Source organism: Mustela lutreola, chromosome 3, assembly GCF_030435805.1.
Source record: "Mustela lutreola isolate mMusLut2 chromosome 3, mMusLut2.pri, whole genome shotgun sequence".
Lineage (NCBI taxonomy): Eukaryota > Metazoa > Chordata > Mammalia > Carnivora > Mustelidae > Mustela > Mustela lutreola.
Genome location: NC_081292.1, coordinates 194,113,913 through 194,127,958, shown reverse-complemented (window position 1 = coordinate 194,127,958; position 14,046 = coordinate 194,113,913). Strand labels below are relative to the sequence as shown.

Here is a 14,046-nt window from a genome sequence, read left to right as displayed (position 1 = left end):
GTGAGAAAGGAGAGGCTGTGGGAGAGACTGAACAACAACAAAAATCAGTAGTAAATTAAAAGTGAAATGAGGTGGCAATGATTGATTTTCGCCTGACGATGGTTTCTTCCCAGCCGCAGGGCACCAAGGCAGCAGTCTCAATGAATCCGCAGGGAGGGACAGTGCGGGCAGTTTGGCGAGGGTAGAACGTTAGGGAAAAGACACGAGGAGCGATGATCCTGGGGAGAAAAAGTTGCAGAATTCTGGAGCCGGTGTCCGGTGAAGGGAACAAGGAGGCACATTTGCCAGCTGGAGTTAGAGCATTTCAATACAGGAGTGAAAACCAGAACAGGACATTGGCTCCCTAGTAAAGAGCAGAGCAGAGAGAGAAGAACTGGGGATGCTGGCGTCACAGTCCGGCCGTGGGTGGTGGTTCCCCTCCTGCCCTCCTTGCTCTCCAGTGACTTGGCGCCAGTGCGGTTCCCACCCAGCGGGCCAGTGCCGAGTGTCTAGAAGCCTGTCCGAGGGCTTCAGTTCTGTTGGCCGGGCTGGCAGACCACACGCCCACACTGCCCCTCACCTGACGCCTGGGGTTTTTCATACAAACAGTTGCGAGACCTGCTGTGCCCTCTTGGCCCGGGCTGGCCTTTACCCCAGAGGTGACAGCATTCCAGAGATAAGGGAAGTCATTTTTATATCTCCAGTCTAGACTCGTTATCTTCACTCTCATTAATCTGTCCAGCTCCTGGCTAGAAAGAGATGAATTCCTGGTTTGCCACCTAGATGCGCTTTTGACTCCAAATCATCGGGCCTAATTTTCCACTCATCACCCTCTAACACAATAGCCGGGGGGTGGGGGGGGGGGGGGGAGAGTGGCTAGAAAGAGAGTGACAGACTGACACAGAATACTGAGTTCTTGCTTTCTCCCCCACCTTGGCTCCCCAGCGGCCCCCCCTGCTCCCCCCGCCCCACCCCCAGCATCCTGGAAAGTAAGGAGTGTGTTCCTGGGCGTGGGCTGATGCTCTCGGTGCGTGAGATTTCTGTTCATGCGGGTCTGCGTGTGGGCAGGGCAGCTGAGTCGGAAGTGACTCACTTGGATCACAGTTATTTTCAAGTTCTTGGAATTCCAGGACCCAAGGTAATGTCTCTGTGGGGCCAGTCAAGGCTGCTCACTAAGACTCCAAGCCCCCGGGAAGGCTGGCCAAAGACATCCAGGAGTGGTACAGACACTGTCGCATGCGAGCCGGCGTGTCTCGGTCCATGACTGACAAGTACAGGGGCTAAGTGCTTTGCTTCTTAAGAGAATCAACAAAGCAGGGCACATGTGCTCTCCTTGAGGCTGTGTTTACCGTGAGGCTTCACAGTCCAGTCATGTTCTCGTGCACAAAATATATAAATAAAATATCATCAGAGCCGCAGCGCTCACTTAGCCAAAATAAACACGGGGCTTAGTGACTGGAAGGTAAGCATCTCCGGCGGGCTCCCGGTGGGCTGATTCGGGGGTTAAGCAAAAGCAGCTCCCGGTGGCACCGTCTGGCCCCTGGCTATTGCCTCTGGAGAGAGCAAGCATTCTGGAAGCAGGAAACCAAGTCCTGAGGGGCAGACACTTGACCGAGGAACATGAAGTCAAGGGCAGGATTGGGGAATTAAAAATAGGCAATTTCTATCACATTGGCAAGTTGTACTTGGAACTCAGAGGCGGTAGCCAGGTGAACTCAGGGCCCGTCTTCTGTGGGGCCGAGGCCGCTTTGACCTCAGCATGCAGCTCTGTGTTTTGAATTCAAGCAAAGCCTTCTATCCGGGGTGACCATTTGCTAACCTTGTCGGTGACTGGCACAGCGTTCCTCTCCTGGTCAAGGGCAGCCCTGGTGGGGCGTGGGTGTCCTGGGATGAAATCAGCCTTTTCACTCAAAAAGGGAAACAAAGAGAAACCAGGTTTGGGCAGGCAGGATGTGGAAAGTTGATGGTGTAACAGTAGTAACAATAGGCGGTTACATTGTTAGCACGGCTTTTTTTGAATCCAGGTTGTTTTTCTTTTCCATTATAAATTAAGCATGAGACAGAAGCAATTTCATTCTTTAGGAGAGACTGATGTGTACTAGGTAAATCTTTAAGGAAACGTAATAAAAGTGGCCTCTGGGCTGGGTCTTATGAGGGGTATCTTGATCTTTTCTATTTGAAAGTGTCTTTCATTCTCTGCCTCTTACTCATTTCTTGCCATGAAACATTTTCTTTTTATTCCAATCACCTTGTGTTTTCTGCTTAGTGCGTATACTTTGATTGTAAACCAGGGTGTGAGTCCCTAACGATGAGAAACAAGCCTTAGAGAAAAAGAGAATGTGTAGGGAAGGAACAGGGAGGCTGGAGAGTGAATAAGCTTCGTTGTCATGTGATTTGTAAGAAGACTTTTGTTGTTGTTATGAGTCACATTTTAAACAATGTAGCCTGGATGTGCATTTTTTTCTTCCTTTTTTTTTTTTTAAGCAGCGGCTATAAACATAGTGCCGTCCGTCATGTATCTTTTTCTAAAATTTGAGCTTTAACAAATGAAAAAGAAAAGAAAAAAAAAGAAAGAACCCAAAAATGGTATAATTAAGATGATGGATTATTTCCTCTTAACCAGTACTTTCTTTTTTCAATGAGAGAAAAAGGAAGAATAAAGAAGCCAGTAAAAATATGGCAAGCCTGTGGTCAGAGCTCTGTGGTTGTTGACCAGGTGGCTATTCTTAGCCGCTCACAGTAGAAGCCAGAGGTTTCGTTCACATTAGAGGCTGGGGACGTTGAACAACACAGGAGCAGAGAGAGCGGGTTTGGTACCCTCCCCGTTAGAGACCCGTGGAAATCCCAGGCACAGGTGTACTCAGGACAGGCGGTTGTTATCGTGAAGGATTCCGAACCCGTGTGTCTACCACTGATGGATGCTAAAAGGGACCTCAGTATCTCTTATTAATGACTGTGAGTCTGGGTTTTATGTCTCAGACCAGTTCCGAGAGCCGTAGGGCCCACCTCCGGGTTTCATTCTCCACAGTCCTGCTCCATTTTCCTCCAGGTGAAACCAGGAGGAAGGGAACATCTCAGTGTGGCTCCTGGGCAAAGAGGGGAGCCGTCTTACGAGAGACCCGTTCTGGGGTAGCGACAGAGCTGGCCGGGGTTTGCGTCGGGTTTTAGGTTCTGTTTCTTTGGTGCCAGCTGGTCCGTCTCTGCCAATTTCCATCACTCTCTCTCCTCTTTTACCCCCATCCTCACTCCCCACGACCACCCCCCGGGGGCATCGCCAGCTGACGTAGTGCCCCCCATCCTAGGGCACAGGACCCGGGATTGGCCTCAAATCCCCACTCTCCTTGGTTTCCCGCTCTTCTCTCCTAGAAGCACTTCCAAGACGGGGTGCGGGATGAAAGGCAGAGAAGCATTCCTAGAGGCTGCCAGGGTTGCAGATAGGCAGCTGTGGTGTGTGATTCCTTCTCGTCGTCTCCCTCCCCTGACATCTCCAGCTGCCAGATTAAGGCTAGGTGTTGCTGAGCAAGGAAGCATGGAGATCAGATGTGTGTAAACCGCCTCGCTGCTTGGCTGCCATTGCTTGCCTGAGGGGACACTGAGGCATTCTCTGTGAGGTTCGCTCGTGCAAGCTGCCTCTCCTGTCACAGAGGGGCCTGACGCGCCCCTCCCCGCAAGCTTGCCGGGCATCAAACAGCTGCCAACGTCAGTTTCTCTAAGGGGAGAAGAACCACTTTTTTTTCACCGACTTTTCCTCTCTCAAGGAGAGAGTGCCACCAAAGAGAAGTGTCTGAAACTCCAGGCAGCCACAGATCTGAATTCAAGGCATTTTGGAGAGACGCTCCCGCTCAGTGCAGTGTCTGCTAGCCTCGTGGAAGCCTCCCGAGGACCCCCTGCACCTCTCGGAAAGCAAACCGAGGAGTCCTTCCTCAGGGAAATTTTGTACTTTAGCATTCTTCTTCCAAACAGATCCCCTTGGGGTGACCAGATTCTTCTACTGCCTTCTGTAAACCCTTCTAGAGCAGACAACCCTTTTCTGTTTGTTTGTTTGTTTGTTTAATCTCACAAATGAAACAAGCCTTTTATCTGAAATACTCCTTCCCCAGCACCTCATTTTGAGCCTGGACAGAAAGGGCTCCGCAGAGAGGCCAGGGCCTGAGTCGTTCTTAATCACTGAGCCTTTTTGTCCTTCTTCGGAGAGGGATGCCTCACCGTCCGTGTCCTTTGGAACGTTTCTTTGGGAGACCCGGGTGACTCCTCCAGGTCCAGAGGACATTCTGTAAACGTAGCTTGGAGAGATGCTTTCTCTTTATCATGATTCAGTGGGAACTTGACCGAGACCGTCCTCAGGCAGGTTCGGGCGGAAGTCCGGGACAGAGAGTGAGGGGACTACTTCTGTCCCGGCCCCAGGGCTCAGGACAGGGGTCTGCGGAATTCTTCGGTAGGAGAGACACTCAGTGTGTTGGGCTCTGGGAGACTCTATCCGAGTAGCCACAAACACTATGTAATAAGGGTGGCTTTGGCCACAAAATTAAGCGATGGGCCAGAGAGGTTACGGGACCCCTGGGTTCCCGTACAGGCTGGGGCTCCGCTGCACGTGCCTCTGCTCCTGACCCTGCTACATGTCAGCGCAGTGAACTTCCTCCAAGGACTCCGCACCCTCTCCAGGTGCTCTTCTGTCCTCCCCCTCAATTTCCCTGCAGATGAAATCTGGGGAAAATCACTTTCCTCTCCGATCCTCAGGTGTCCCCTGTGAGGGTCGGGAGGAATAAGCAAGGTGATCCGTGGGAGGCCCGCAGCCCCACGCCCAGCCCCCAGGAAACGACCGCTCACTCTGGCTCCTCCTCCGGCACATTTCCGGCACATTTCCCCGTGGTTCCTAATTCCGTCAACCCTGTTCTGCACAGTAAGAATGGAAGGAGCACTACCTACTGGGTCCTTTTTCCACCTTGGTCTCCCCCTATGCATGGCTTCCTCGAATGTACTCTTTGTCACAATTCAAATTCTGTGCCTTTGTGCCTCCTCTCCAGGGGGCTTAGGACTTCCGCAGATGGAAGCTTCCCCAACCTTGCCAGTACACTGGGCATTACTGACTGTTTATGTATCTGCTTCTCATTATCTCACACAATGAGAAAGCTTTGTGGAGAATTAGAGGATGGTCATTCATGAAAAACAGTTCGCAGTTGAAAGCATGTTCCAGTGTTGGGCGTGTTATGAGTAAGTGGGAAGAGTTGGTGCAATCAAAAGGAACATTCAGGTCAGCACGTGGCCAGCTCTGGACAAGGCTAAAGTCTTACCCGCACTCTGTCTCCTATGTTGGGGGACCAGTCCAGGCCCCTTTGTTGCAGAGCAATGGCCCAGTCACCCCATGTGACTGAGGGGACAAGGGCGGCCGAAATAGAGCCCCTCACCAACCTGGGGACCTGGTACGGGTGACATCTGTCTGAATGGGACACCTTTTTTGCAACTTCACTAGAGGTGTAGTAGGAACCAGACAAATCTCTAGCACTTTCCAAGGATAACTGTTACGTGAAGTACCAGTGAGGATTTGGGAATCTAGATGTTGTTGCAGATACATCCCCCCCATCTGTTCACCCCTCCATGCATCCATCCATCCGTCCCTCTGTCCCACATTCGTTGGAATGCTGCTTTGTCAGGACATTTAACCCCTACTGAGCTATCACCTTTCTTTCCTCTCTTTGGCCAAGCAGAGCCTTAGTATACAGCCCTCGGAGGCTGCCGCAAAACCAGACTCCAAACCCGCGATCCCCCTGCCTGTGCGAGCTGAGACCCTTTAGCTGGAGAATGTTCTGAGAAACTCTGGCTCCCACTGCCGGCCACCCAGAGTCGCCTGGGGAGGGATGAGGGAGAATTGTGAAAGGGACCCTCTCTGTTTTCTAACTTCCTTAACACTAAAAACACGTGAGTTCGTCCCGTAGCATGTTCTCTCATTTCTCCAAACAAATGTCCAAGGAAAACATCCATTGCTGTCCATAAAATGGCTTTTGTCCTGAAAATTGTCTTCATGTTGATAATCTGGGGGGAGGGAGCATTGGTAGGAAAGGGGAAGCGGGTCTCCTACCAAAAGTGGAGCGTGTCTTCCGGAGCAGAGCAGAACCCAGGCCAGAGGTCTAGCTCCGACCGACTGTGTAATCCCCATACTGGAAGGGATTGCCCCTTCCTCCAGTGGGCCCCCAGCTCCTCCCCACTGGGCCCCAACATTGTCTCTATCACAAGAACCACTTTAGGAAGAGCATTAAGGCCCAGCCCTGGCACTCTGAGTCTTGGGGGCAGGGGGTGTATTCAATGTCGGAAACCAGCATTTGGGCGGAAGGAAAGCAAGCCTTCGAACCCGAGACGGTGTGATCTGGAAGGAAGGTGGGACAGTTGCGACTGTTTTCCGCTGGACAAAAATGTGTGCTCCTACCTTTGTGGTCTGGTCAGGTGCTTCAGGCGGGGAGTCAGTCCCTGTGGGCGAATCACCTTCCTCTCCTCTCATTAGAGGAGGGCTCTCTCTTTGGCACAAAATCGAAATCAGAAACAAACCCAGGATGCCCTTTGGGGAGAAGGGGTTGACACTGGGGAACGTTGGCCTGTCCCCACGTACTTTGTTGTTTCTCGTGCATTCTTCTGAGCCCAGTGAAAATCCAACGGCAGGATGGTTGCCAGGCAGCCGATACTCTTGGTGACCTGAATAATGAGTTGACACCAGTTCACTGTGGCTCACAAGCTGGCCATTTCAAGGAGCTGTTTTCAGCGCCTTGCTTTCTCTTTCTGTTTCTACGCATAATTTTCAATATGGTCATAAAGATTGACAGAAGGGAGGGGAGGAGGGGAACGGAGGGGGAGAAGGAGCTTTCTCAGCTGCAGTCGTGAAATTATTAGAAGTGATTTGGGAATAAGGAAAAACAGCAGGTGGTCATGAAGAAGACAAGGTAGAAAAAGGGAGAGTGGGGCTGTCAATGCGGCCACCGGTGTGTCTATAGCGTGACCCATCCCCGTCAAAGCTCTTCCAGTACTGGGTCATTCCTGAGGTCCCACCGACAGAGCCCACACCTTCGCACGAGGGGAGCCCTCCCACTGGGGGAGCCAGGGGTTAAAGGCTGAGAGGGTGGGCAGGCTCCAAAAGATATTCTAAGCAAAATGTTCTCATTTCTGTCCCACTTCTGAGAAGACATCAGAAGGTCTGACCCACCCCTTAGCCATTTCCCAAATCAAAGAGAGGCGTTCTGGGGTTCAGGCTGAGGACTTGGCGACACTGACCCCCACATAAGAGTCCTCCTCTCAGAAAGTCTTTCAGTCCCATGCGTTTGTAGAGGGCCTTTTTTGTGCACACCTTGATGGTAGAATTCAGTGGGAGAGTGAGATCTGCTTGAGGGGCTCCAGGTCTGGCAGGGGAGGCATGGAAATATAAATCCAGCTGGGCTGCATCTTGAGCAGAGAGACCCCCCCACGGCACGGGACCAAGGATGGATGAAGAAAGCAGCAGCCCCTCCCAGTAAGTGGCTCTCCCTGGGCGGGGGAATCCCAAGGATAGAGAGGATGCTTCTTTGTGGCTCCCACCGGTTGATGTAAGCAACGAGGGATGCAAGCTTTCACAGGTTAAGCATGCATCATTTTTCAGAAGTAAAGATCATGTCTGGTTTTGGCAAGCTCCAAAGCTCCTAGTCCCCTTCTGGGCCAGATTCTCATCTGATGTAAATCTTTGGGAGAATCAAGTTGTAGGACTGTTTTGCATCAAGTGGGACCCTAGCCAGTCTTTCCCCAGAGTTACCCTGGGCTTAAATCTGCTACATCATCTCCATGGCAACCAGAGGCCGGCCAGCGAATGTGGTTGCCTTCGAAATCCTCCTCTAGTTTCTCTTCCCTCCTGTCTTTTCCATGATTAAGAATGATTTCCCTCCCTTCGCTCTCGCTCTCTCTCTCTCTCTCTCTCTCTCTCTCATACCCACTATCATTTGTGCCCACATTTTGTTGTTGTTGTTGTTGCAACGTCTTTCTAAGCAGGTTCTAAGATCCTCTATCCAATTAAAAAAAAAGAAAAAAAATGAAGATGCGTTAGTCATGGCCTGACAGTGATCACTGACCTGTTTAGACAAGACCAGGCTGATTTCGATGGGCATGGAAGCTTTGGCAAGCCAAAGTGGAATTCACCTTTAAGTCTAGCCAGCCTAATTAGGACATTGTCTAAGAATGCTGGCCAACCGGACCAAAGATTCCCACTCGTTCAGAGAATCAGCCTTATGGAATCCTGGAGCTCGTTTCAGCATCACTTACTTGCGTGCGTTCACGTGTGGATGTATGTGTGTGAATTAGAACGCTTCTGGCCATGGGAGAGTAACTGTGGCTTAACAGAAAGAAGTAAAGAGCCTTATACTCACGTAGCTCGTGGTTGACCCCCATACTTACCTACTTACTTGCTGTATGACCACTGTTCATTTAACCTCTCCGAGCCTCTGTTTAGACTTCATCTGCGAAATGGGTCTGACAGTACCTACCTCCTACGGTTGCGAGAACGAAATAATGTCAATCATTGGAAAGTGCTTGGCACGAGTGAAATGCTCAGTACCATCTTATTCCCTTGCCCCCTTCCCTATCCACTCCAAAGCATGTATGTGTTTCTTTTTTCTTTTTTTTTTTAATTAATTTTTGATCCGTCTGCATGCTCTCAGCCTAGCAACACTCTTCTGTGTCTCTCCACCAGGGGGCACCCTCCTACCAGGGACCGAGCCCACAGTGGACACGGTGCCCGTGCAGCCCATCCCAGCCTACTGGTATTACGTAATGGCCGCCGGGGGCGCCGTGCTGGTGCTGGTCTCCGTCGCCCTGGCCCTGGTGCTCCACTACCACCGGTTCCGCTATGCGGCCAAGAAGACCGATCACTCCATCACCTACAAAACCTCCCACTACACCAACGGGGCCCCTCTGGCGGTGGAGCCCACCTTAACCATTAAACTAGAGCAAGACCGCGGCTCGCACTGCTGAGGGCCGAAGCCAAGGACAGCACCCAAAACAAACGGGAAAGACTGCAAACACTTTGCCTCGATTTTGCACTTTTTTCTCCTCGCCTAGTCTCTGTGTGAACTCTCAGACATCTCTCTCTCTCTCTCTCTGTCTTTCTCTCTCTCTTGGGGCCCAAACCCTGTGAGCTTTTTTTTTTTTTTCATCCTGACCATTGTCCTCGGGTTCTTTTTTTTTTTTTTTTTTTTTCCTTTTCGTTGTTTCCAAACCAACCACCCCCAACTCTAATGCTGCATCTTGGACTATGAGAAGAGACGCACCCCTCAGCCCTTCACCACTGAAGGCTCAGCTGGTTTTCTTCCCGAGACTGGTTCCTCGTTTCTTCCCCTTGCCTTATCCCCTACCTCCTCTCGGTGGGCAGCCTGCCAGGAGACTCGAGAGGAAACCTGGCTGGGTGTGTTTGTACATAGTATACATTTGCGTGTGAATAGCTGTGTGTGGGGGGGGGGGGGGGTGTGGGTGTGAGAGAGAGACTGGTTCATTGTGGGGGGTATTGTGTGGGTGTGTTCAGAGAGGACCCCCTTTAACTCTTGTGTTATTTCTCCGGGGGGTACATGTTACAAGAAAATAATATACTGTACTAGTTTTGTTTACTTGGAGAAGAGACTGAAGCTTTTTGTTGCCTTATCTAGCTCTGGCTGGGTTTCTGTTGGCTACCATTGTCATCTCCGGGTACCTAAAAAGCTAGAGACCGCATGAGATGAAATGTGGCCCCTCCCATCCCTGTCCCCTTCCCAACCCATCTGACCCAAGAGGAAAGTTCCCCCAACGCACTTAGACATGACCCCTGGTCGTGTCTCCTGGAGTCTTTGAAGTAGCAAGAGAGCAGCCATTGGGGGTGTGCGGAACCATCTCTGCTTCCAGCCCTGAAGCAAATCTGTCTCATGTTGCCTTATGAAAGAGAAGCTCATAATGAATGTTTAGCTTTTATCAGTTAAGTCCAATCTTGGAATAAGTCATAAAGAATAACAAATCGGAGACTGGCGTAGGGAAAGCAGTAGTCTGTTTGATGTTGGGAGCAGGAGGTGGCGGAGAGACCACCAGAAGTGTGGTCTCTTAAAAGTCTCCTCACCCCAGAGACGGGGGAGGGGTTATCGTGCCCGAGACTCGGGATGGAATTGAGGAAGAAGGTGAAAAACCATATTCTTTGGTGTTCTGTTGGTCCTTGTAACAGCCTTTGTAAAATATGGGGGGAAAGGGATCCTTTGATTTCCTTTCGTGGTGTTAACGTGTGCCTGAATCTAGAGCCACTAAAACGTAAGACTGTCCACCTGACGTATTTGAATATTTTGAGATTATTAAAAAGTAATCTTTTTTTTTTCATGTGTCAATATGCTGCCCCTTAAAGTGTTCGTAGCATCTGGCAAATACACCCTCGTAGGCTGGCCTGGCATTTCCAGATGTTGCTGCATCGGGAGAGGATATAATGAAAATAAATCTGTTGCTGCCCATGTGTCTTCTCTAAGCCACGCAGGGGGAGGGATGTTGGAGATGAATTGCCTAGTGATACTGTGCAAAGGATAGACTGGATCATAAAATCCATTTCATTGATAGAAAATGCATACTGTAACGAGACGCTCAGCCCTGGGGGTGTTGATTTCTCCCCTTCCTGCTAGGAATCCACCAGGGAAGGATAAGATTCTCTCCAAAGATGGTTGCCTGGGCTGAAAGCCTCCAGGTACCTTCTGAGAACAAAATATTAATTTTTTTGGCTGCTTGGTAGAGAGAGAGACTTTTAGCATTCTTTCAGAATATACTGGCAGACCTCTCCAGCACACACTCACTTTCGCATCTGGTTTGTTTCATCCTCCCGAAAGAAAGGTGCTCTCCCACTCTTATTCTATTTCAAAGAGCTACTCTGTCTCAACCACAGCAGCCCTGCCAAGAAAAGAAAAGATGAAAGGCTAGAGCCTGAGCTACCTTGAGATTTCAAGTGTCCTACCCCAGCCGAAGATGGAAAAAGAAGCCAGGAGAAAGGGGAGGGGCAAGGGCCCCGCACACCGGGTGATGGATTCCATGCCAGTCACTAAGGGCTTTTTATCTCAGGTGTCCATATCCAGTTGTGCGTTTGGGGCCAGGCATTCCCTTGAAATGATTGACATCCCTATAGGCACCCCAAGGAGGCACGGTGTCGGGAAATGACACCTGGAAAATCCAGCCAGTGTAGCAACTGTCTGAGTTATTATATACCCTTGAGGATTTCCCTTCTTTAAAAGAAGATGACAACAGCTTTGTGCATTTGCTGTGTGTTTATCTGATGCCCCATGTGGCATCATCTTTATGTACACGCCATAGTTGAAAACACGAGACTGCTCAAGTCTGTGACTCCCATGATGCAGTTCAGCTGGGGACGTCACCTCTCTCTATCTCTCTCTCCCCTTCTCTCTCTCTCTCTGGCCCAGCAACTTCCATAGTATTATCCAGGTACTATGCTCCAAGGGCAGCTCTTCTATAAAATCACGCTTCGCAGCTTTAGAAAGCAAAATTCTGTATTTCATAGAGGGAGAAAGGATCACTCTCTTCTAAGAAAAATTGGACAGGTGAATGCATGCTTGCATGTGATTAGAGTTGCTTCTCAGAAGACAAAGAGGTGATAGCAACTATTAAAATATGAATGAATGAATGAATGAATGAATTGAAGGTCTAGCTTGGGCTGGTAATGTTTTTGCCTTAGTAGAGGTTCCCTATCAACAGCTCCAGGAGGGAAACGCTTATCTCTGGGGTAAAAAATAAAAAATAAAATAAAATAAAAAGCCTTCCTTGGTATGCTAATAATTGCTATCCCCCTAATACCTGGTGAAGGCATCAAAAAGAAAAGAAAATCATAGCATTGGCATTGGCAAAACAGGACACTGAAAATAAAGTGAAATTGTCTTTTCCCTTATCCCACATTTTTGGGATTAAAGCCAGAATAAGATAGGAAATCCAATAGTATTTCCAACATTGATACCCCATCTTTAAAAGACCCTGTCTTGAAAAATGAAACTAGCAGGCAAGCAAACACCTGAATAATCGAAAATTACCAAAGAACAACGACAAAACAAGAAAACTTAAAGATTTTTACTTCCTATTCTTATTCCCTCTTCCTAGAACTGTGACATCTCCCGCATTGCTCAGTTGCCTGTGTGTCAAAATAACTTGTGGACATTGGAAACTATTTGAAAATGTATTGTGTGGAATGTAATAAAATGATGATATTTTTATACAAACATCTGGGCTTTTTTTTCCCCTTTTGCCTCGGAGAACAAAGTTGAAATGTAGGCTTTGAACAAACTGATGTTTCCCAAGTTTGCATATCGCCTCCTGAGCTACAGGGCATTGCTGTGGGAGGTAGGTGGGTTTTCTCCTTGAGGCTGAATGCCAGCTTTTTTCTTCTTTCATTTTTATTACTGCTTGTTAGGAGTTTTATCCAATTTGTGCAGCTGAGCCAACTTTTATGATTGGTGTGGGATTTTGCAAAAGTTGCTAAGTGCTAAATTGCTCAGCGTGATTCCACAGAATTTCTCTTGATGGCAAATCCCTGGGGATTGGACTCTCCTTTCAAGGGACCCCAGGGGGAATGGGACCAGGGATGCTGAATCATGTACTCGGCCCTACGGAGACAGATAGCTTCCTTTGGAGAAGAAGCGGCAACATCATAGCGCTCGCCTACCAATTTATTTCTTCCGTGGGGACATGGATCTCCGGTTTATGAGCACTTTCCCAGACAAAATGGGAACGTGTGGCACGTTCAAGGCTCCAAAATCTTCCAGACTTCCTTTTGGAGCAAGTAATAAAGAGAATGACATGATGACTATGAACCTGGAACCATGAAGCTGGGACAGTTTGTAAGAGGAACTTTCTCTAAAAACTTTGAGAGGGGCTTGGGGGGAAACTTACTCAAAAATCCAGATTGTGTTGACATGTATTTTTCTTTAGTTCTCCTTTCTGCGAAGTTAATGATTAGTTATATAAAATATTTCTATCAGTAGGGGTTGAGGGCGGGAAATGTAGGAAATACCACCTCCTGGCTCTTTAATGCTTCTAAATGGTGATCCAGAAGAAGCCCTAGAAGGCTTTTCCACCAGCCCTGATTTGTGGGGTGTATTAAGAGCATTCTATCAACCCAGGAGCCTTCCTTGGGGGTCCAAGAATGATCCTTAAATGTCCTAAGGAAAGAGACATGTCCAGAAGACCCTATTTCCAACAGAGTCCTGTTTTTCCGCCTCAAAACCTAGATCCAGGAAGGAGTTGTTTTTTGGGGTTTTTTTGTTTTTGTTTTTTTTAAAAACTGTAAGCCTGTCCAAGTGGTAGGGAAAGGAAGCAGGATTTGGGTTTTCAAATCTTACAGGAAGCTCCGTTCGCACAGATGGCTCAGTATAAATGTCGCTATCTGTCCTCTGCAGGAGGAAAGAGTAGAATGCCCAAGCATTGTTTGTTACTCTAATGACAAGGCATAATTACCTTTTTATCTAAAAAAAGCCTTAAAGCCATTTGTTCCCATTAGTAAAAGATCAACAGAAAGCATCTCAAAAGTGCTTATTTCAGGCAAAGACCCAGGCTCAGTCGACGTTTTCCAGAGCTCCGGGACCAAATTTGCCAGCCTAAATTAAACTAGCCATCACTTACGCTTCATTAGCGTTACCTATTTGGGAATCACCTTTGAGCATTTCATCGTTGCTCTTCCTGTTTTGGTACTAGTCCCAAGGCTTATTCTAGAAGTATTCTCTCTTCCCCAAAAGGGCAAAAGACCATTAGGACTCTAATCTCGGGCGTCAAACACAGCGCTGTTATCACTGTGGTATTTCAGACCGAGCCCAAGCATAAACGTTACAGAAATTGTGTTTCCATGGATCATAAATACCAGATGTCAAGGCCCAGTATGTCTCTTCTGGCTCCTACCTGGCCCTTTATGATGGTTTAAATGTGTGGTCTCGCTGTTGAAGCAAGACATCAGCCTCCCAGCCCAGATCACCCAAGCCTGGCCGATCTGTGGGGGCCCTTTCCCACACCTCTGCTCACAGCCTTTGCAGCTGCTTTACACAAACACTGTGGCCTTTCTATAATCTTCGG

General features: G+C 48.8%; 1 protein-coding gene across 4 annotated transcripts in view; it reads left to right on the top strand.

Annotated features, from left to right (window-relative positions):
• NRP2 (neuropilin 2) overlaps positions 1-14,046 on the top strand; it is a 115,040-nt gene that overhangs the window by 84,657 nt on the left and 16,337 nt on the right. For 2 of the 4 annotated variants that reach the window (XM_059168299.1, XM_059168300.1), the window contains exon 16: positions 8,678-12,203. The exons of the other annotated variants lie outside the window; for them this stretch is intronic. In XM_059168299.1, coding sequence (XP_059024282.1) covers positions 8,678-8,958 — 281 coding nt within the window. In that variant the 3' untranslated portion in view covers positions 8,959-12,203. Of the gene's footprint in view, positions 1-8,677; positions 12,204-14,046 lie in introns of those variants that run through there. 4 annotated transcript variants of the gene reach the window in all.